Source organism: Tyto alba, unplaced genomic scaffold (assembly GCF_018691265.1).
Source record: "Tyto alba isolate M040663 unplaced genomic scaffold, T.alba_DEE_v4.0 Super-Scaffold_10, whole genome shotgun sequence".
In the NCBI taxonomy this organism is placed as follows: domain Eukaryota; kingdom Metazoa; phylum Chordata; class Aves; order Strigiformes; family Tytonidae; genus Tyto; species Tyto alba.
In genome coordinates, this window is record NW_024881262.1 from 7750952 (window position 1) to 7773890 (window position 22939).

Consider the following 22939-nt stretch of genomic DNA (forward strand, 5'->3'; position numbering starts at 1 on the left):
GGTTGCTGCGAACCATCCCAAGCCCCTTTGGGCCTGAGGGGGCAGAAGAGTTCAACACGCAGCTTCAACCAGGATCCAGCGATGCTGCAGTTTAAACCAAACTATGGGAAGGACATGGCTAAAATTGTTGCTTTTGCAGGAAACATACTCTTTCTTTTTGCAACCGCATCCCTTCTGAATGCATTTTGTTTGTTGTAGTTGTATGACGCCTCCAGGTCCCTGAAATCCAAAATGGAGATAAGTACTCCAGCATCTGTTTCCTGAGGGACCCTTGGTCCCAGGCTGGATTTCCCACCCCCTCAGCTGGTATGATCCCCTGGGAAGCCAAGGAAGAGGTACTGGAGTGAGGTAGCAGCTCCAGCAGCGGAAAAGGGAGGAGCAAGGGGCTTTGGGACAGGGATGGGGAGGGACTGGGTGGCTCTGGAGGAGCAGGGCCCAGCGTGCTGGGGATGGGGATGGACAGAGGCTCAGGCAGAGGTGTGGGAAGGTAAATGATGGGGAGGTGGTTAGGGTGGGAGAGGTTAGGTGTGGGGCTGTGGCCTAGTGCAAATGATCAAAGATGTGGGACGTTATTTCTTCCCCTTATACCCAGTGTAAGAACAGTGCGTAAATGCACGTACACAGCACATCCCTCCTAGCACTGAGAGTTCTGTTTCTCCATCCACTTTATTGCTTTTAGAAACACTGCAATCCTATCCAGCGCCCTTCCCAAGGACAACAGCAAGATCTGAGCATTGAGCCCAAAGGAAAGATGAGTGATTCGTTCATGGACTAAGGAACCAGTGTGTGCGTGTGTGTGTGTGTGGCGGGGGGGGGGGGCGGGGGGAATGCGACTCCTCCCTCCTTGTGACTGTTGTTCTGATGCTTGCAAATATGTGGTAGAGATTGAGCTGCTGGAAAACTGAGCTGTTACCCACCCAAACCGGAGGGAAAAGCTGTTCTGAAAATGGAAGGAAAGCAAAGGCAGCAGCACAGCACGTACCACAAGAAATGCACAGACTCTGTAACACAGCCATTTAAACTAATCTGATTACACTGCAGTTTTAATAAACCTCCTAGGTTGGCTATGCATATGTCACGGATGCTGTTAGCTCCTGTAAGTTCAGTAAATATTTCTGAGTTTTGTTTCAGGCAAATAGGTATTTGCAAACTAAACATGGTTGAGGATGGAAAAGATCTATGTTAGTAATACATGCCCAGCATATTAGAGACCAGCTGAGTCTGCCTCATCTTTATGTGATAGTTATCTGCTTGGTGAGAGGGCACTTCCTAGCAATTCTTCTTTCTCTGAGCCCCAGGACTTCAAAGTTTCTGGAAAGGCATCAGGGAAATACGTACATGTGTACCTATGCACACCTGGATGGGCCAGCATATTATAGCTCAAGTGGCTAGCACATTTGTTCACTGCTTTGACAGGCAAGTTAACTCTTGCTTCCAACTAGACATCGCTGTGCACAAGTCTTATCAATCAATGTGCATTATAGACTCTGTTCTTGTTATTTAGTTGTCCTTTGTGTTAAAAGTATCCTGGTCCACACAGCTGTTGATGATATAATAAGATTGGTGAGAGATTCTGAGGAAGTTAAATGTTCTAGATTACTCACTTATTAGTGTTATATGAGGAGACAACTTGGACTCAGCTGTATTCTACAGACCTTCTTTCTCAAGTCTGATATCTTTGTCTGTCTCCTGCTATAAAACCGCACATTCTTTCAGATTGTGTTCGCCTTGAGTCAGCAAGTGAAACATGAACAACTGGTAAGTTCTGTCATTTGTTTTTATACGGTGGTTGTGTGGAGTGACAAGGAACTTAGTTGTCCTACTGTAACTGAAATGGTTGCCAAGCCCGTATCCCAGATATGAGGGAAGGGAGAAATCATTACTGCAGAAAATTAAGGAAGTGATGATGGAAATATCACATTATTTTCTGAATTACAGTGTAGTGTAATGTTGCTGTTGACAAGGGCATCATAATCTCTTCTGCAAACAGCTTTTGTCAGGGATTTATAGCTCTGAAGAAATTTGTCTAGGCCTGAAACATGGCATCATCTCATTTAACAAAGTACTAAATTGTTGTCATATACACTTTAAAGACTTGTAGGTGCAGTGGTTGTTTATTTCCATGATAAGTACAGCTTTTTGCCCTTCAGACAGGTGACATTTTACTTGCTTTGAGGGCTTGCATAAAGATACAAGGACTTAAAGCAAAAGCAGTCTAGATATAGAAGATATTGAGAAGAAAATAAAAATGAAAGAACCTTTAAGAATGAGATTAACCAACAACCCTGGCTTTCTGGTTTTATGACAATGCTAAGAGGCCACAATGCCTTTAGTACAATTTATGGGCAAAACTTGTCTTTGCAGTAATAAACACCAAATAGCCCAAGAAGGCATTCACTGTGCAGCACGTTAGCACTTGCCACTCTTCCTGCTGTGAATGAGCCTGCTAATCGTCCCAGATCTTTATGAACTAGATTTAAGAACTGCAGCACCGGTCACAAAGAATTTGCTGTAATATATTCATATTGAACTTTCCTTGTTGGTTTCATAAAATGATTCTTTAATCTGACCTTACTGTTGTGGAGGTACTAGAAAGTGACAGTGATACAGATGGAACACCCTTCTTGTAGTCCTTATTACATAGTTTTCAAAGGCTTCATTGGTAAGGGATTCAAGCAGGAAAGCTGTCACAAAAAAAGTTTCTGGTTGTTGCATAACAAGGGTAGGTACTATCAGGCAAGATGTAAATATGTTATTTTTAAGATCAAAGAACAGGTAGATAGTTTTGAAATGGGCTTGTTAAGGCAATAACGTGATAAAACTGAATCTCCTGATTTCTGGTGTACAGTTGATTGAAGGGATATTTAGCACTTATGTGATATCTCTTTATAAACATTCTCCCCGCAAATAAGTAGAAGTATAGAAACGCACAGCAACTTTATTGGTCATCAGCTTGCCTCTGTCCAGTATTCCAGAGTTTATGATCGCCTTTGCTGTCCCTGTGGAATGGCTTTAAAGCTCACTCAGTGCACATTCAGGCTTCTGGCATTTTGCAGTTGCTCTTTTATCTTTATAATAAAACATGTATTTAACAACAATTAAATGTTGAAACAGCTTGCTGGCAGATGGGATGGATTTTCTATCTCCTGAAGTTTTCAAAAGTGTCTTTCAAAAATATGTTCATTTTATGGTCTGTGTTATAGGGAAGACTGAACTAGAGTATCATAGTAGTTTTTCTTGAGTTCATAGTTTATCCATATTTCTATTTTTTTTTTTTTTTTGTTATTCTCTATGTAGTGTTTTCTTTGTCCTTCTAATTCCTACCTAAAATTAAATTTAAATCATAATCTTTGTGATGCCTGCTTCTTTAACCGGCCAAATTTTGAATAGAACTTTTAATATAGATTACATGGCACAAATGACTTGTGAAAACCAGAAGAACCCTTTTTAAAATCACTCTTGTCACGGTTAAATACACTGTGGGCCGTAATCTAGGATACCTCATGGTAAATTGTGCAGTGTCTTTACACTCAAATAATGAATTTAGCAATATTAGTAGAAAAAGTGAAGATGTTAACTGGGTCTATTCTTGCATTCTTTGCATTCTTTAATTTAAGGAAACGCATTGCCAAGAATATCCTATACTCCAAAGACTCGTCTCAAATATAAAACTGAATTGAATATTGATTTTTATTTCAGTTCATTTAGTTGTTTGTTGTTTGTTTGATTATTTGTTTGTTTTTTTTCTGGAGTGAGGTAACTGGTTTCGGTGCTTTGTATGAAAATTGAATTGTTGAGATACTAAGCAGTGGAATGTGGTTACTATTCATCTGCATTAACAACCGTTTAAAGAAATTTCACAAGCATCTTTATTATGCTCTTATGTGTAGATTTAAATGACATTAATACACTTCACTGAACAATAACATACGTTTTAAAAATGTCAGAAATACAGAAAAAAATTAACTACAATGGATATCCAATGGTCAACATTTATAAGCTCAGCAAAATTAATATTTCCCATGAAACTGGATCTGAAAAACTGCCTTAATTCCTGTGCTAGATCTAACACTAGTAATTTGTTAAGGGTTTATATATTTGGCTAAACCAGTTTGTTAAATGACACTAGTAATTCTAGGGTCAAAATTATGTATTTATGGAATAGATTGATGATTTGTTTTGCTTTTAAAGGACAAAATACTTGCCTTTAATTTCTATTAACAAGCAGTATGAAATGGAATTGGAAAGATAAGGTTGTTGGACAGCTGTTATTATCTAGTAGTGACCGCTGTCATCGATGGTTTGCAAATTAATCCCTCCACGAACAAAACAGGAGGAGACAGTGAAAAGGTAGATAAATAGTTTGAAAATCCGTTAGCTCAGTTTTCCAAAGAATATTAATAAATCCTTTGATGTCCAGTCGGTGCTTGGTAAGCAGCTTAGTGCACCAGGGATCGATTCTGGAGCTGACAGTATTAAATATTTTCCTTAACAACCTGGATGAGGAGACAGAGTGCTCTCTTGAAAAATCTTGACGTGATTCACAACTGTGGGGGAAGAGGTTGACCTGCTGGATTGTAGCACTACCATTCCGAGGGACCTTCGCAAACCTGAGGGTTGGGCTAACAGTCCGTAAAGTTCAGCCAGGACAGCTTGGCAGCCATAAGCCATTTCCTGACTCAACTGGAATTTAGAGACTAACATTTCTTATTGTTATTTAAATAAATAATGCAGAATTTCACATTAATTTAAGATGCCTTAGCTCAGCTCACTCGAAACGCTGTTGCTTCCACTGCATATAGAAGAATTTGGACTGCAGGTGGGGAAATGATTCACAAAATATATACAGTAGGTACGCTTGAAACATACACCTCAAGTGTGGGCTCTCTTGACTGTTTCTATACTGCCTGACAGTTATAGGCAAAGGATATTTATATGGCTGTACAAGGAAATAGGATCTGTAAATTGGTATTGTATAGAGCAAGATAGTCTTTTAGGGGACAATAGGCCGTTTCATTATCTCAGTGCTTTCTAACGGTTTGCTCTCTTCAGAGAGCTTCAAAAAGCTAAATTCTACTTTGCCATTAGAGTAGGTTCATCTATTATGAGGCCTCAATAATGTTATCTGGAGGTAAGTCTTAGAGAGAAAGAAAATACCATAAAATGTAAAAATGGAGGGATCATGTAGTGTAGTGTCAGTCCTATATATCCATCACTGAGAGAGGTTTAGTATCTTTATCTTCATTTTACTCTAATTAATGAGTGAGTCTGATGTTTGAAAAGCCCTAAATTATAGATGCTTATGTGATAGAATAGCTATTGTCATTGTATGGAGGAAAACGTCACCCTATTGTTGCAGTCTGTTAAAAATGATTTGTTGAACATTGACTTTGAATGTTTGTACGGGAGGTCAGAGTTCCCTTTAGAGGGCTCGTATTTTCATAGATATATCTGGAAGTGCCACAGATACGCCTTGATATTAAAGGAATGATTTTGATATAAATACTTACCTGACAGTGCTTTTGATTCACTAAAATAGGAAAAATAAGTGGAGCAAAACAGCTGGAACAATTTCTAAGTAAATTCATCAGTCATTCAGGAACTATGCATTTAAAATACCTATAAATAATAGAATGCTCCATCTAAATGGAAGCCTTTTATTGATGTGTAAGTACAGTGTCACCCTGAAATTTCTTTTTTAACTTATTGCTTCCTTGTGTTTAGAATCAGATGAGGCAAGTTATATTATTTGTACTTTTTCAAATTTATTTTAACAGGATTATTTTGTGTGGTGTTTGAATTGAAATTGATACACACAGTTGTTAAGCTTTAAAATTACTTTCAGGTAACAAATAATTGTTTTGAAAACTCTATGCCTTCACTCAATTTTTTCATGTTATCTTGGGGACCGACAAAATAATAAGATAATTTTTGTGTTTTGCTATTGGCACTTGTAAATTCTATTTCTTCATATTCTTTCAATATATGTTATATTCTCTTAAATATCTTCTTTCCCCTCTGACAATGTTTGTGGGACTGCTAATCCTAGAAAAGAAGACAGGATGATGGAAACAAGGAGAGTGAAATACTGAGAACAGTTTTTGCTTTTTGTCATATATGTTTAGTTCTCTCAGATTTACAAAGAATAAATACATTGTTTATGTACGCATAGGAAACAAACACTTAGAGGTTTTGTAAATTTTGTTTTAATAGATAAAAAGATGGCCTACCACAAGGTGAATGCAGACCAGAGAGCACAGGGGAACTCTCCGTACCTTGACAATGATGAGCTCCAAGCCACAGCGCTGGAACTGGAATGGGACATGGAAAAAGAGCTGGAGGAGCCTGGCTTTGACCATTTCCGTCTGGATGGTGCAGTCCAGCATCACCTGGGAAACTCACAGAGCCCTGACCTTGATCTCGAGCCCATCCAGCCTTCATCTTCTCCGAAGGGAAGATTCCAGCGACTTCAGGAGGACCCCGACTACATCTCTCACTATACAAGACAGGCACCAAAGAGCAGCCGCTGCAGTTTTTTTCAAATACTGAAATTATTTTGCACTGCTTTGATTTTATTTATTTTTGGAATTGTAATAGGATATTATGCACACAAGAAATGCCCTTCTCCCCCAACATCTCAAGAACCAAATAACCCTCATATCTACCATGAAATTCTCAAGGAAATCAAAGCTGAAAATATCAAACAGATTTACAGGTATGTACCTTGACATTTTTTTCTCTACATGCAGTCAGGTGCCAATGATAAGACTTCTTGTGATTTGCTTTATGTGGAAATTTATTTACAAACCTTGTCTTCTTCTTTGTGTTCAGTTTTCTCATGGTGTTTAGGAAACTTCCACAAATGTATATGAAACTAGAGTGATTTTTAACAATGTGGATTTGTGTTAGTAATTATAGCTTTTGCTTTAATAACGTTCTATTGCTAAATATATTAATAATAGCTTTAACGTACATGAATTGAGAAGCATATATATTTCAAAGTTAATATATATGATAGACTAGCTGTCCTAGATCCAGTCGACTGTCAAACTACAGTGTCAAAAAGCAAGATATTGGATGGTGTTTTGTTATATTTGGTGCTTTAAGAAATCCCCATCTAATGTCTGGCAAATACACGAATCCTGGCTTTTCTTTTTGAAACCATACGGTGAAGTAAACCTTTAGTCTGCATTGGTTTAAGAAGGAAAAATTGACCTCTGAAATCTGAAAGACTGATTTTTTTTTTTTTTTTTCCTCCTTAGTACCTGTTTTATGAGTATAAACTGTTGTAAAATATCTACTGACTGGGTTTGATTTTTTTATTTTTTTTTTTCCATGTGGAATCTTTCCACTGCTTTGAAAGTTTATACAACACGTTCGTATTGGAGTATAATCACTTTTCTGTAGCAGTGAATGGGGAAGAAACTAGGTTCTCCTTCCAACTTTTGAAAGTTATTTCTATATGAGGGGACAGATGAGCTTATTTCTGGCTTCTGGAAATGCAAGTTCTTTTTAATGATAAAGGAAATGCATTGCAGATTTTTTGATTTGTACCAGTTCAGAAAGCAGCAGAAGTTACATGCCTGCGGTTAGGAAGGATTGTTGTCATGAACATCCAAAGAGTTGTTCTTGAGTAGATCAATACACTGAAAGTAACCACAGAGGTCTTCTAATAGAATTTGTCTTTTATTATATTTGATAAACCGTGCACAAAATCCTGAAGCTGTTAGTACCATGTTTTGAGCCAACGCTTTTACTAAATTTAAGGGAAAAAAATGAAGGGTTTCATGTCAGTTTTTGTGTGCTGAACTGACTCTACTTTATATAAATTAATTATTTTCATAATGGGAAGGGTATAGGTGATGAAAAATGTTGATTCTGAATAGTAAAAAATTAACCTCTTTGTCTTCTCAGAGAGTAAATTGAACTGAATTCTGTTGTTAGGCTTAGTCATGAACAAAGTATTGGAATAAGCTAAGCCCTACTGATTGGGCATTACACAAATTACAGCAAATTGCAGAGAAGTCTGTCAGTCTCAGGATAATACTCCAATATTTGTGGAATGGGAATTGCTTGCATTTTACTATTTCAAAGGGTGGTTTAGAAACATCCCTTTTCAAAATATTTCAGCTAGCTATTAGGATATTAGTGAGAATCTGGACTTTAGGTAAAATTAATAATATGAATACTTTGGAACTTAAAAAGTTCTGTAGTTGCTATCCTTTAGTTGACATAATTCTTACCATTTGTTAGTTTTGTTCTGTGTAATAGCATGATTTCAACAAACGAAGTCAAACATTCAGCTACCTATCGATTCTGTATAGAAATACATAATCAATCCTTCTAGTATACCATATTACCCACAAGATTTTTCTTAACCCAGCATTTTGATCTGAGACAGCTTTTATCCCATGTTGTGTTAAGTTGCTTTCCCTTAACATCTGTTTGGCAAGAGTCAGAGCTACTGCAATGAAACCTGAGTATATGTATCCCAACAAATATAGAACACGCAACATATGTTGCTTGGGGAAAAAAAAAAAGCCCAAGCCTGACAAAATCAATATATGTTATTGTAAGAGTTCTTTCAATATAATATACTTTGAGTTACTAGGAATAAATGGCAGCTGCTTAGCTTGCAATTTCTAAATGTTACTGAGAATGACGTTAATTTAATTTTCTTAGCTTACTACTTAGATCAGACTCAATAATGGTAAGGGATTTTGCTAACAGTCCTGATAAAGGACTTAGGACAAAAAAAATGTATAAAAGACACAGCAGTGCAAATCATATTGCCCAAGCAGACATCACCTTAATGTGCTTGGAAGTCTGGGGTGGGAACTTCTTATTGGGATGAAATCTGCTGCAATCAGATGAAGCCTTGAGGATTGGGATCCTCTGGGCTTCTAAAGAGGTTTCAGACATGCACCAGGGGACTTGTGTTGATTTTGCTGGCATTTGGACTGGATTCTGTGTGAACTGAATAAAGCCTTTCTGCGGAGCCGCGGACGAACGACACGCCGAGACGGGTTCAGTGTGGGAGATAGAGCATCAATCAACGTGTGTCGTTATTGGTCCAGGGTACATATATTTATACAGACAATGATAATTATTATGCCTACTAGTCACTAGCTGATTGGCTTAAGCTCTAAAGGTCGTATTCGCACGGTCCACCTACTTGCAGTTAGCTTACAGCACAAGCTTCTCATAACACTAAGTTTCTCATGCTACTATTTCTGATTCCTGTTGACTTGTTTTCGATACACGACAGTACCGTAACACAATGTTTCTCAGACCACCGTTACCATAACACTGGGTTTCTCAGACCACTATTCCTAATTCCCCTTAACCTGTTTTCGACACACCACGGTACACAGGGCTGAAGCGTCCTTGACATTCCTCCTGTATCAGCAGCTGCGAGCAGCTGCAGGCAAACCCTAGTGAGGCTCAGCATCAGCAGCTAGAGCAGGCTCTGATCATACAATTGCTCGGTGGGCTCAGGACCCTTGTCTCTGAGCCATTCTCCAACACCTTTCTAGCAATCAGTGTTAGGAATGGAGGATCATAGAATCATAGAATGATTTGGATTGGAAAGGACCTTAAAGATCATCTAGTTCCAACACCCCTGACACCTTCCCCCAGCCCAGGTTGCTCCAAGCCCTGTCCAACCTGGCCTTGAACCCTTCCAGGGAGGGGGCAGCCACAGCTGCTCTGGAAAACCTGTGCCAGTGTCTCACCACCCCCACAATAAAGAATTTCTTCCTTATAGCTAACCTGAATCTATGCACTTAGCCTTGTTGAACTTCATGAGGTTTGTAGAGGCCCAGCTCTCCAGCCTGTCCAGGTCCCTCTGGATGGCATCCCTGCCCTCCCGTATGTTGACCACACCACACAGCTCAGTGTCATCGGCAAACTTGCTGAGGGTGCGCTCGATCCCACTGTCCATGTCACCAACAAAGATGTGAAACAGCACCAGTCCCAACACCAACCCCTGAGGAATGCCACTCGTCACTGGTCTCCACTTGAACATCAAGCCATTGACCTCAGATCTTCAAGTGCAACCATCCAGCCAATTCCTTATCCACTGAGTGGTCCATCTGTCAAATCCATGCCTCCAGTTTAGAGACAAGGATGTCATAGGATCACGTAGGATGACAGCAGTTTGTCTTCATGGGTACTGTGTTCCTGTCTAGCTTCTCCACTGGAGGCTTTTGGTGAGATCTTGTGTTCTGCTCCTCTGTTGGTCCCATAGTGGCAGTCTACATCAGCCATGGCTGTGTTAAGCATTTTTCCCAGCAGACCTACTAGAAATCATTTGGTAAGAAAAGACACTGTGTTGGCTTTTATTCTTTCAACTTTGCACCTTGCTTCCTGTGAAATGTCAGTGCTATAGAGATTCAGTGCAATTTAGCACAGTTGTAATTACTGGCCTTGGCCAAGTTTCCTAATTAATGATACAGCCAAAGCAAAGATTATCTCTATAAGCATTTTTGAACACTGCTCCCAAGCCCTGTAGGTAAGTGCTTACAGTGTGGATGATAAAAGTATAAATCTGTTTACTCCTGATGTTTCAGAGGTTTCAAGAGGACTTAAGTTGTCAGAGGTGACTCAAAGGGGGAAAGTAGTCACCACAAAAACTTGAAGAGTTTTCCTTACCCTACACATAGCATTTTACATGCTGGCAAAAATTAGGACAAATACTGTTATTATCATTCCGTCAGTAAATCTAACATTTTAGGAATGTGAATACTAGATTTGCTCAGATGAATATTTATAGGAGAAACAACCTCCTCCATGTTAGGGACAGAGTCAGAACTGGTAAAAACAGAAATAATTCTGCAAACATCACTGAGCTGATAGGAATACAGTAGTATTATATCTGTTTGTGCCATGAATATGACTTTTCTTCAGTTTTCTTTTGGAAGACGTATGGAAAGGTTTTACTTCAAGTTTGGTGTAACTTAGCTCCCATGAGCCTTCAGGGTGAATATAAAAGGGCATAAATCCCATATCCAAAAGAGACCAGGTAGAAGTCAAGATACAGAATACCTCAGGCACTGTTTAAAATTATATCCATAACCAACAGAACTTACCAGGGCAAAACTGGTAAAATTTATAGGCTGAGAGTAGGCATCTCCTGGGACAGCTAGGTTGAGACTCCATGGCCAGATTGAGTTATTGGAGCCCTTTTAGAGAGAGCATGTCAAGAGGGCATAGCTGGAGAGTAGTCATCTGTGCTTTGAGTCCTCAGTGTTGCTCCCCGAGGAATGTGTCTGCAGCTCTAAAATATAATCGTTGGAATAGAAGAAGTGCTGTTTTCCAAAGTGTTGAATACACTCAGATGTGGAAGTCTTTAAAGTTTGCAATAAATGCTTAAGGTCATAAGAGGCAGACTTTCAAAAATGCAGGAACACCCAACAACTTTGCTGAGCACACTGTTGAATTCTCAAAAGTAAATAAGCCCAATTTTCAATGAAAACCGACATTTTTAAGTTACTTCTTAAAATGGGATTCGGATTTCTAATATCAATTAAGTGCTTCTGAAATTAAGTTGTTTTATTCCTTCTCACTGTGTATAAAAAGGGGGGGTGCTGAATAAGTGTATCTTTATCCTGTTGCTGTGCATCTGCCAGATGCAGGTTAGCTAACCAGTGGTCATTACCAAATAACTGAATTATTCAGCTGATTAGTGTTTATAAAGAGTGGATTATTATTTTTTTTATTATTATTATTTTTTTTTCTTCCTTCCCCAAATTAATGATGTGTAGTTTCTCTTCTGCCTCCTGGGTGATTTTTTTCTTGTCCTACCTTCAGGAAGAAGACGAGTGAAAATGTAAGATATCCTGGTCCAGTGTTAGACAGTGTCGTCACTGACTTCAAGGTTATTGTGACTAGTTGTCAATATTTTGGTCATCATATAAGTTGCTGAGCTTTTATATTTTAGAATGGTAAGCACTGAGTCCTGTGCAAACTGAACTTTGGTGAGTGTTTTCAGTTAAGGTTTGAGTTGTTTGTTATTAATGAAGTCTGAAGGGACAAGGCGATGAAAGCACAAAAAGTAGCAGAAATACAGTCTTGTCAAAGACCTCTAAGATTATAATAACTACTGCTATCTGATTTGACATCGTTTTTCTTAAAGAAAATGTGTTGTGTGTTTAACAGTGCTGAACATTTCAATAGGGGAAATAGGAAGTATTTTTACTTTGTGTGAAATTATTTTAATATAATTGCTCCAAAACCAGATAAAAATGAACCGATCTTAATTTGTTTGGAAAATGTGGGGCTATCTTAACTTTTTAGGAAGTTGTGATTTTGAGGTTGACTTCTGTAATTAAACTGATAAACAAAGATTCATGTTGAATAGTAGGAGTAAAGAAAAACGGACAGTTGTGTTGATGTTGATAACTCCAGCTATAACTTGTTCATCAAATTAGTTAATTCTCAACCATTATTTTTAAACTTCTTATAGCCTTACTCTGCTTTAGTCTGTAATTCCCTTCAACAATCATACATCTTGATTACTATCAGCTTCACAGCGTTCTTGGATACATTTTTCCATGATTAGGACTTGGGGGGAGCACAGATGAAAGAGTCTTTGCTTTGCTATTCATCCAGTCTACAGAGCAGCTCCTACATATCAACTCTGCTTTTCATACTGTATATTCTCATTCCAATACTTTCTTCACTATCATTTTTTTCCCTCCCTCGAGCAATAGGGAGGTTTAAATCCCTTCGTAATACATCTAGTTGTAACTAACAGTCCTTTGGAGGCATATCTGTTCCTTCCTCCAGCTGGTAATATCACCTGCAGAATCTCCCAAATCCATCTCTGGCAAGAATTGATTTGTCACTGGTGCCTGGTGCCATCCATAACTCAAGCTTAATTCTTCAAAGGGCTTTTGGAGACTTGGCAGCAGCAGCTTTCCTACGAGGTCATGGCCAAAGAAACAGAAGTGCCTGTGCACTGAGAAAATAAGTTTTTCTGAGGTGAAGTGAGAAACTTCTGTAGCCAAGTGTTTCTTGTCCCTGATCAGTTATAATCAGTACTGTTTTAAAACCTTGGATCTTGAAACCTTTTTATCAGGTAAAGCCTGCAAAACACAGACCTGATGAGCAAAGAGAGCACAGAACTTCTCAGAAAAATTCAGTTTTGGAGATTTGGACTGAATTAAACTTACAGGCTGCTGCTTGGCAAAATTTCCTTTGCTGTCCAAGCAATGAGAAGACACAGCAGGAACAGAGTCTCTCCTTCTAAAGGAAGAGTATGAGGAGAGAAAGGAGGGCTCTGGTGACTGCTTCCCTTAAACACCCATTTTGTCCCTAGTCCTGTTAACAGCTACTGTTAATTAATAGCTACATACTGACATCTATGTGGCTGATGGTAGCAGTCTGCTGGCCTAGACCACTGCTCACTTGTGATCTGAACAGTTGTCTTGATGTCCCCTGTACACAAGGAAATTCTGTTTTTTGTCATGCCAGCGGTTGAAAAATGCATTGAAAAAAGCAAATCTCAGTGGGAACTCATCCTATTCCCTCCTGTGTATCAGTCTCGGATATTTATTTTATTGCCATAAAAAATACAAGTATTAAATGTAGTTAGACTGAGTCTGAAGTCCGGCATATTAGATCTTTAGAAATGGATGTTGGCACATTCCTGGGTAACTGGGAGCTAAGTGAACTCTCTGGATTTATTTCATTCCCACATGCTGTGTAATCACTTTGGATTCTCTTTATTCGCATGATAATTTTGAACGTGTATTTAGAAGTACAAAGCTCCTTGTGAAAGGATATGAGAGTCATGTCAAACAAGTGAAAGTCCCCACTTTATCCTCCTGCTACCTCCCCAGGGAAGAATGGCTATGAGAACATGGGGAGGTGTCTTTTGTGGAAGAAAGATGCCCCATGCGGCCTGAACGGTATCTGAGGAGCAGCAACTTGATAAATTTAGGCTCCAGATACCCACTTATGTCAAATATTATTTTTTTTTTTTTAAAAACAAAAAATAGGTTATATCTGTACTCCAGGGTTGTTAATAGAAAGGCTTGTCTGTTTTATAGTTTTCTTTGGTTTCATTCAGTTTGTCATTTTTTTTTTCTTTTAATTTGCCAAACATAGCTCTTTCATTTGTTTTTCTGTAGATGAAAGAAGGGAGCATTATATTGGTAAAATGCTTAACAAGGAAGCATAAGTTTGTTTCTGTTAGGGTCAATTACAGCATATGCTTATAAAATTCCTCTTCCTTTTTGAAGAAACATCTTATTTTATGGTTTACTTAACAGTGAAAGGACCTGTTTCATGTTTCAAGTCGACCATGTGGTTCACTAAGAACAATTTTTTCCTCTCTGTTGATTTACTTTTTTAATGGTAACCCAAAAAATATATTTATTCTTTAGTTGTTTAATTTGGAGAATCAATTACAGTAAAGTCTGTTTTTTTGTATTATAACTGTGTCCTTTGTAAATGAAGTACATTGTGTTACCTTTAAATATTTTTTCTGAACAATTCAACAGTGTGATGTAGTAATGAATTAGATCCAATAAACTGTATTATGCCACGTCGGCATAATAAGTAATGAGTTCCTTGATAAAGTTCCTTATCTGTCACAGCCCACATGAATGGCTTCTGTCTTACTGCTTCTTTCTCACAAACAACATACAGTTCTGTGCTAGGGAAAATAGAAAGAAAATCACAATTGAGCCACTTTACCAACTAAGGAATTCTTTAAAGACAAAAAAAGTGTTTCAGTTTGTCTTTGAAATGTAAGAAAATGAAAGAAATTGCCAAACCTCTGAGATCTCTTGAAAGAACAGAAGCAGGAGGATTTGTGTCCTGTACGTGATATTCTGGGTGAACATCCTATGTCATCAGTGTGAAAAATGAGAACGAGGCTTTTAAGTATATTCTTATATACATATAATTCCAGGAAATGTATTTTCTGGAATAGCAAAATGTATAGATAAACCAACTGGGAATTTCTGATGTTGTTTTTTGTTGTTTTGTGGGTTTTTTTTTTTTTTGTTTTTGTTTTTTTTTGTTTTGTTTTGTTTTTTTTTTATCTGCCTTTTTTGTGGTACAGTGTCTGTTTCAATGCAACATTCACAGGCTCAGGGTGGAAATTTGAGAAGGGAAGATGGGGGACAGCTCGGTACTACTGAGAGGTTACACAAGACATGGGGGACTGAGGGTAACAGTCCTGTTCTACATTAGGTGGAACAAGACCTGACACATGAACTTTTCCTGTTGGAGTGCTTTCCTACACAGCATCTGTGTGTTGGTACAGAGCTTCACATTTTCTATGAGAAAGTAACACGAGGCTATAGAGTATAAATGAATTTTTGGATGGTATAATCTTACTTTAAAATTAAAGATTACCTCGCTGAAATTGCCTCAGACTCATCATAGGAGAAGCGTGGTTAGGGTTTAGAGAGCGAACCAATTTCCATGGCCATTAGCTATCTACCACTTTACCAGGACTACGGAAAAGTGTGGGGCAATTTAGTCCCAATTAGAACAGCAATTCTGAATGGTGACAAGTACTACTTTTCCTAATAGATGATGAAATGAGCTGTGCCAGCATGGGTGAGGGAGTAATTTGCTATTTAAAGGTCTAGCATACTTCACTCCTGCCTGCTTGGGGTGATGGAGGGATCAGGGAGGGACTGATGATACCTTGAACCTTCCTGTTTGGTGGGCTGCCCCCAGGGCATCTCGCTCTCCCCTTTACCTGTAGATGTTTGATGCTGTTTGGAAAGTTCACATTTTCAGGGGATTATTTCTGTTTCAGCATGACAAACTGGAACAGATGCTGAAACATCTATGGATTTTAAAAATCCATACCTCTTAAAAAACTTTTGGTGAGTGGTAGGCCCTGTGCTTGACATTACCTGAAAAAGAGAAATACTTGACTACACATTCTGAGCAATTTTGGCACTAATGCTGGCTAAAAGGCAGTATTTAGAGGGAAAAGACTTATTTACGTTGCCATCCATCAGTTTTATAGATGTAACCAAACCATATTTCTTCTAACAGAGAGATTCTGAAGGATAAAAGCACACGGCCTACTGACATGACAGCCGGTTTTCATTTCAGGGCAGTTACTTCCAATGGGCAAATACCAGAGGGTGCAGAAATTGGACAAAGTTGTCCTTCACTGTCCAGTCCTTGCAGCTCGGTACAAGGAGAATCAGCGATTTTGGCTGGTGGTCCCAGGGACATACTTATAATGATACTGAGAAACAAACCTTCCAGAATAAAACCCCTTAACAATTTAATTAGTGGCACTAGGTACACAGACTATCTACTAATTGCCTGAAACTGCAAGAGTTTGCTCCTGCTGAGTTAAGTGTATTAGCTCTCAACTTCTCAGTGATACAGTCTGCTCAGAGAGTGGCTCTTTTCTCTGAGGAGATGGTGGCACAGGGCATTGCAAAGAGTTGTCTTGTAAAATTTCTTAACCACCAAACACTCTCAAATTCCTGTTTAGGATTCATCTCTCATCGGCGAAGTGTAAAACTGAAGTCTATTGGTACTCTTGAGATACGGTGTTTGAGTGGAGTGCTGCAATTCCATGGTTTGCACTGCAACAAATAGCAATTAGTTTCCTGCCTGTACACATAAATCAAATTAACAAAGCCTCAAGGGGAAAGAGTTTTCTCAGCCCTCCTTGGTGGTGCTTTGATATCCAGTTCCCTACAGTCAGCACCTATGACAGCTATTTACTGGAAGCCTGCTAATAAGTCAGTTGCCAAATTTACTGTGAGCAGCAGGACTGCAATTTGTTGTGCAGTATTAAGCTACTGTTCATGCAGCATTCGCAACTGAAGGCTACTAAGGAGCATTACTAAGAATCAATCAAGGATAATGAAATTGATATGTATGAATAATAATCAATTTTAATAATAGTCTTCTATAGTAGTTTTGCATTGGGCTTCTATTCTCAGTTCAATTCTCTTTGAAAGCTGATGAGTTTCTGAAGTGTAATAGTTGCCACACTGAATCAAATTTGAAATTTATTGAAAAGTTGGTTTTTTTTTTTTTCCAGTAATATCAGAACTTGCACAGTGTTAAACTTTTCAAATTTAAACAAGTTGGTTGGCTTTTTTTAATTTCTGGAGCACTGTCTATGGACAAGAAGTTAAATAGTGCAGGAGGTCTTCTTATGTATCTGATGGTCTTCTATGTGATTCTTCTCAGTCTCAGTAACAGGTAATCTTTAAGCGTGCAAGAAGTCTCATTCTTCATAGAAGCTGATGTTTCCCTTGGACACATGTAATTGACACAAATTTACATACATATGATTTCCTTACGAACTAGTTCCTGACCAAGTTAAAATACTGACTCATACTCTGCTTATTATATGAGTATTTTTTCAAGGATGAAAATGTTGAAATATTCCAGTTAGATGGTATTTTCTCTATCCATTATTTTTTACTTTTAGTAAAATATAAAAATTGAGAAGTGAATTGAGATGTCGCTACCAAATGAAGTGTTCAAATGTTTCAAAAGTAAAATTCTTTGGATATCTTGTTTCTTGCTGACTTCAAAATTTTTAGTCCTAGTTGGGGAATTTTTGTGTGTTGATATTTCCTGCCAAAACAATGTTTGGTACTCAATCAACTTAATGTCTTTGTTTATCTTTTGTGAATGTTGGTTACTCATCAGAATGGAGAAAGTAACAATAACAGAAGTGAGCAGATGACATTTTAAGGTTTTGTTCGTTTTACCTTTTTTAATGGCTGCTCAAACTTCATTAGCCAGCAGGCTAATTAATTAATTTGTGTGAGGCTTAAGGGACAAAGTTACTATTCCTGTGGGTGTTAGGACCCCATCAAAGATTAAGTTCCCTCCAGCAAATTTCAGAAGCCCTTCAGAAAGGAGTTTGTATGGATTGTCGTATTTTTGCTAAGATCTGGGTCTAGAGAAAGGAATTAATTTGGAATGCCTTTCTTTTGGAAGCTAGGGTGTGGCTGAAGACTGGTGAAATAATCCTCCCCTATAATACAGAATTGACCAAATGACTGAAGTTTTGAATTATGCTACCTTGACTCAACTATCCCATACTTGTGTTATACTCTGGGCGATAATGCATTTTGCTTCTGCTCAAGTGGCGAACTGGAGCCTATAGACTGGAAGCCCATGACTTCTCCAAAACAGGAAGAGGGGAGACAGTGGGAAGAAAGATTGATAGTTAAAAATGCATAAGGAGACCGTGAAAATGCACGCCTTTGATGGAAATTGTTTTCTTTGTTCCAGCAGGGCAGCTGTGATTTAGCAGTGAGCACACATATTTACAGTTATGATAGCGGCTGAGGGAGGAACATGTTCCCAGTGGTTCTAGAATCTGTTTCCTGTCGAAGGCTACGTGAACCAAGGCTGATGAAGTGCAGGTTGAGAGCATTTAATTACTTAAATAGCTGACAGAGTGCTATTCACCTACAAAAGGTGGGAGCTCTAGGAAGTTGCTTATTTTGTGGCCATTTGTTAGTAATAGTTATTGAATGCTTTTATTTTTAATCAATGCAAACATAGGTGATGGGCCCTCTGATGTGCATTATTGAAGAAATAGACAGGCTTAGAAAAAGGCCGTATGGTCATGCATAAAGTTTCCGTTCACTCTCAACTATTTAGGGAACAAAGCAAGGAACTGAATTATTCATGATATGCCTAGTGCAAGGCAAATGGAACCTGCCACTGTGTTCCTAGCAGTGCAAGTAGTGACTTAAAAATACTAATGGTTTTCTTCTGTATTACCATGCTTGGTTTTCTTTGCTAAAATTTCTAGAAACCATTTAAGAGATTTAAACCCTGTGACAAAAAGAGTTAAGTCTGCATAGTTCCTCAGAATCGTAGCACAGACCCTGTGGGGGATTTAGTTTTTAAATTATTCAGCCTATGTGCTAAAAAGATAGATAAGACATTGTGTTTTGGAAGTTAATACAGGTATTCCTTCTGTTCTTATGAAAAACTTACTATCTTTTTTAAATTGAAATGAGTTTTGTTAAGACTGTTTCCAAAAGAAAGAAATATATATATTTATGTAGTTGTCTTTTCATTTATATATAGGGTTTTGTCGGTATGTGAATATATAAATGTAATTCTGCATAGGAGTTGAACTTCCATCATTTACACTATACTTCTCAAAACTGTCATATATTCTAGTGCTCAGTACCACTTCTCCCTGATGTTGTGGCTGAAACCTGATTACTGTTCTAATCCCAGGGCTGGAAGTAGTTACTGTATTCATTGCTCCTTTGAAACTGTAAGAACTCAAAATACTATGATGACTGTGTTATAAATGCCCAGAGAGTTAAGGACACAGTTCTGCACTGGAAGATGGGCCTCAACTCCTAATAAAGTTATTTGTTTAGGATTTGATGAGAAGTAAATATAGTTTGGGGGACTTACTCATATTGAAGGAAGTATTATAAAAAATAAAAGATTAAGTTAGTTGATTACAGTGCAGAAATATTTCCACATGAAAATAGATACCTGGGCTCTTTAGTCTGGTATGGGAGAAAAATGAAACAAAAACGAATGGCTGAAAGATCAAGCATTAAATGAAAAATAAAAGTATACAGCACTGATAAGGTGATGAATGGAACAAATTTTGTTACAACTTTGTTACATTGTTCGGTGTTCTTTAGCCAAAATGTTGTTATAGTGTTCAACAGATGGCAAAATATATGTCTGTGTTATAGAAGAGGTGAGGTGAGATGATTTAGTGGTTTCTTCCTAATGTTTTTTCCAATCTCTGTGTTTCATCGGTCTTTTCAAAGATTTTATTGAAGCGTACTGAGATAAGTCACATTTGTTAAATGTACAGAGAAGGAGTGCAAGTTTTAAAATGGATAGTACTTTGGATGTGGAATGAGTTCCTCATAAGGTAGTGCTGTTTTTCCTTTTTCCTAATCATAGTGCTAAGACAATATGAAAAACTTTCCTGCTTATAGGAACAAACCCAGAATATAGATCCCCTTTTTTGAATTCCTCAGAGGAATAGAATTTGTTTTGAAATAGAATGTTTTTCTTTTTTTTTTTAAACAAGGAAGTTAACTCCGAATTTTTGACCACATTTTAAAATTACAATTGGAGTCTATGAATTGAGAGTTGGCATAAAGCCCGCATGTTTTGGTGTCCGTACCTCTGAGTACCCAGAGCAGGAGACGACAGCCGGAGGAACACAAGAGGTGATTTCTACACATGCTCTGCAGCACCTGTAAAAATTTTTAAATAAATGTCTGCATTAGTGCAGCATATGCCCAGTCTCATTACACTGTGAGTCATGTTAACTAACAAGTAAAGTAAGAAAATTCTTAAAAGCAGATAGAAAAGATTGCACTCTAGTCGATCATTCTGGTGGCAGTGTGGCCCTATTCTGCTAACCATGTCACTGCCTTCACGTGTGTTTCTGGCAGAGGAGAAAACAGTTCTTAAAATAGACTTCAAAAGCTCAAGCATGCACTTGTCAGATATGGTCAGGTGGGATCAAATTCTGCAATTCTTCAGCAACTGCCTTCTAAAACAAGGTGATGATGATTTCAACTGCTAGAGGATGATACCATTAAACTCCAAAATTTTTGAGGTTACCACTCCTTTTCCTTTATTATTGAGCTGTTTTAGCTAGGGTGCCTGATACTGTTTGATAATCTCTTTTGATTAATAAACCAAACTAGAACAGGTAATTTGGATCGTGGCTGTTGCAGGAGTTGAGGTGGGGCTGGGGGCTGTCATGGGGCTGCTGGAAGGCACACGGAGCTGTTTATAGCACTGAGAGGCGGTTGGGCTTTATCTGGGATTTGCAGCTTTCCACTAGCAAAACTATTTTTTTTAAACAGACTCTGTTAAAACAAGAATCATTTGGTATTATTTTAGAAATACAAAGCTAAATAAATTAAATCCTGCTTTAGTCTTACGGTTTTGGAAATAGGTTTTACATGCTTTCGTCACATCCTGGTTGGATTAATCTAAGTCTCTTCTTACAGTTTTGCCAGTGTTACTGCTGTAGGAATTGTGTACAGATTGCAGTGGCAGCAATGATCAGCATCTCCCCGAGGAAGAGCAAGGCTCACAGAGGTTTAGGTTGCTTTTCCATCTCTCTCATTTTCTCCTGACTTAGTATGTCTTGAAGTTAAAAAGGTCTCGCTGTTTGTGAAACAGTTAATTGGATCAGGATGAGTCATACCCAGATTAAATGCTGGCAGTACAATTGGATGACTTCCCCTTAGTTAACATAATTAAGACTGACATTAAAGATCAAATTATCCCTTACCAAATTAGGGCCTCAGGTAAGTGAGAAACTCTTCAGGGACATTCTGGCCTAGTGCTGTCCCTGCCTTGCGAAGGAGGCTGTGGGGGCCCCCCGGAAAATCCCTGTGGTGCCATGGAGGGCAGGGCTGTCCTCTTCTGAGGTCCAGACTTCCAACTCCTGGTGCTCTCCTTTGGGAAGGAGCCATGCTGCCTGCTCTCTCCCTGAAAGCATCTCTTCCACATCCCAGGCTCCAGGCCCAGCTCCCAGGGCACTGGGACACAGACAGGAGGAGGATTACGCTGATGTTGTCTTGCAAATGTGTGAAAAGCTGTCCTTGCGACCTGCTGAGGTACTGAGAAAGGTGTTGGCTAAATACGGATTGTAACAGCCTTTGTTTGTACGTATGTGCTGCTGCTTTGGCTGCGGTTCAGAGATCAGAAGCAGAGCTCCCAAGTTTGCTTTGCGGCAGTCTGCTCCCTGCTGCACCTGGGTACAATGCCTCCCTGGCATCTTCAAAAACGGTCATTTCCCAGATTATTTTGGGGGGGTGTCAAAATTTTTCTTGCAGGACTGCGGAATTGTACGTACTGAATTGAAACATTTTGCTGCCTGGCTGCCTTTCCTCAGTTACTGCCTCAACCGGCACAGGCAGCTCCCTGGGTCCTTCCAGGGTGTCCTGGCTGAGCTGGGCACGATCCTCCCAGCAAAGGGCATGATGCCACCAGTGACTTCTGACTTCTGAGGGTCTTGACAGGCTGGAGAGGTGGGCCTGTGCAAACCTCATGGAGTTCAACAAGGCCAAGGGCAAGGTCCTGCACATGGGTCAGCGCAATCCCAAGCATAAATCCAGGCTGGGCGAGGAGTGGATTGAGAGCAGCCCTGCAGAGGAGGACTTGGGGGTGTTAGTGGGTGGAAAAATGACTCTGAGCCAACAACGTACGCTCACAGACCAGAAAGCCAACCATACCCTGGGCTGCATCAAGAGTAGTGTGGGCAGCAGGTCAAGGGAGGGGATTCTCCCCCTCTACTTCACTCTCATGAGACACCTCCTTGCAGTGCTGGGTTCAGCTCTGGGGCCCCCAACATCAGAAGGACACGGACCTGATCAAGCAGGGCCAGAGGAGGCCATGAAGATGCTGGGGGGGCTGGAGCAGCTCCCCTGGGAGGCCGGGCTGAGAGAGTTGGGGGGGTTCAGCCTGGAGAAGAGAAGGCTACGGGTCGACCTTAGAGCGGCCTTCTAAGACTTAAAGGTGGGTACAGGAAAAGATGAGGAGGGACTCTTGATCAGGGGGTGTGGGGATAGAATGAGGGATGACGGTTTTAAACTGAAAGAAAGGAGATTTAATGTAGATACAAGGAAGAAATTCTTCCCTGTGAGAGTGGTGAGGCGCTGGCCCAGGTTGCCCAGAGCAGCTGTGGCTGCCCCCTCCCTGGAAGGGTTCAAGGCCAGGTTGGACGGGGCTGGGAGCCCCCTGGGCTGGGGGAAGGGGGCCCTGCCCATGGAAAGGGGTTGGAATTACGTGATCTTTAAGGTCCTTTCCAACCCAAACCATTCTATGACTTCATTTGAGCGATCTTCACTCACATGTGTTTGGTTCCTTCAAAACACCTGACTCTGAGATCTGGTCCTGTTTGCTTTGTCTCAAATAAGAGCAGCTGACATTTCTGCAGCACCTTTTAGCATATGATGATAAA

General features: G+C 39.3%; 1 protein-coding gene across 1 annotated transcript in view; it reads left to right on the plus strand.

Moving 5' to 3' along the window:
• Window positions 1-22939, plus strand: part of NAALADL2 (N-acetylated alpha-linked acidic dipeptidase like 2) — a 406653-nt gene that overhangs the window by 86833 nt on the left and 296881 nt on the right. Inside the window, exon 2 of the mRNA XM_033006356.1 lies at window positions 6214-6715. Within this exon, the coding sequence (XP_032862247.1) occupies window positions 6214-6715 (502 nt within the window). The remainder of the gene's footprint in view (window positions 1-6213; window positions 6716-22939) is intronic.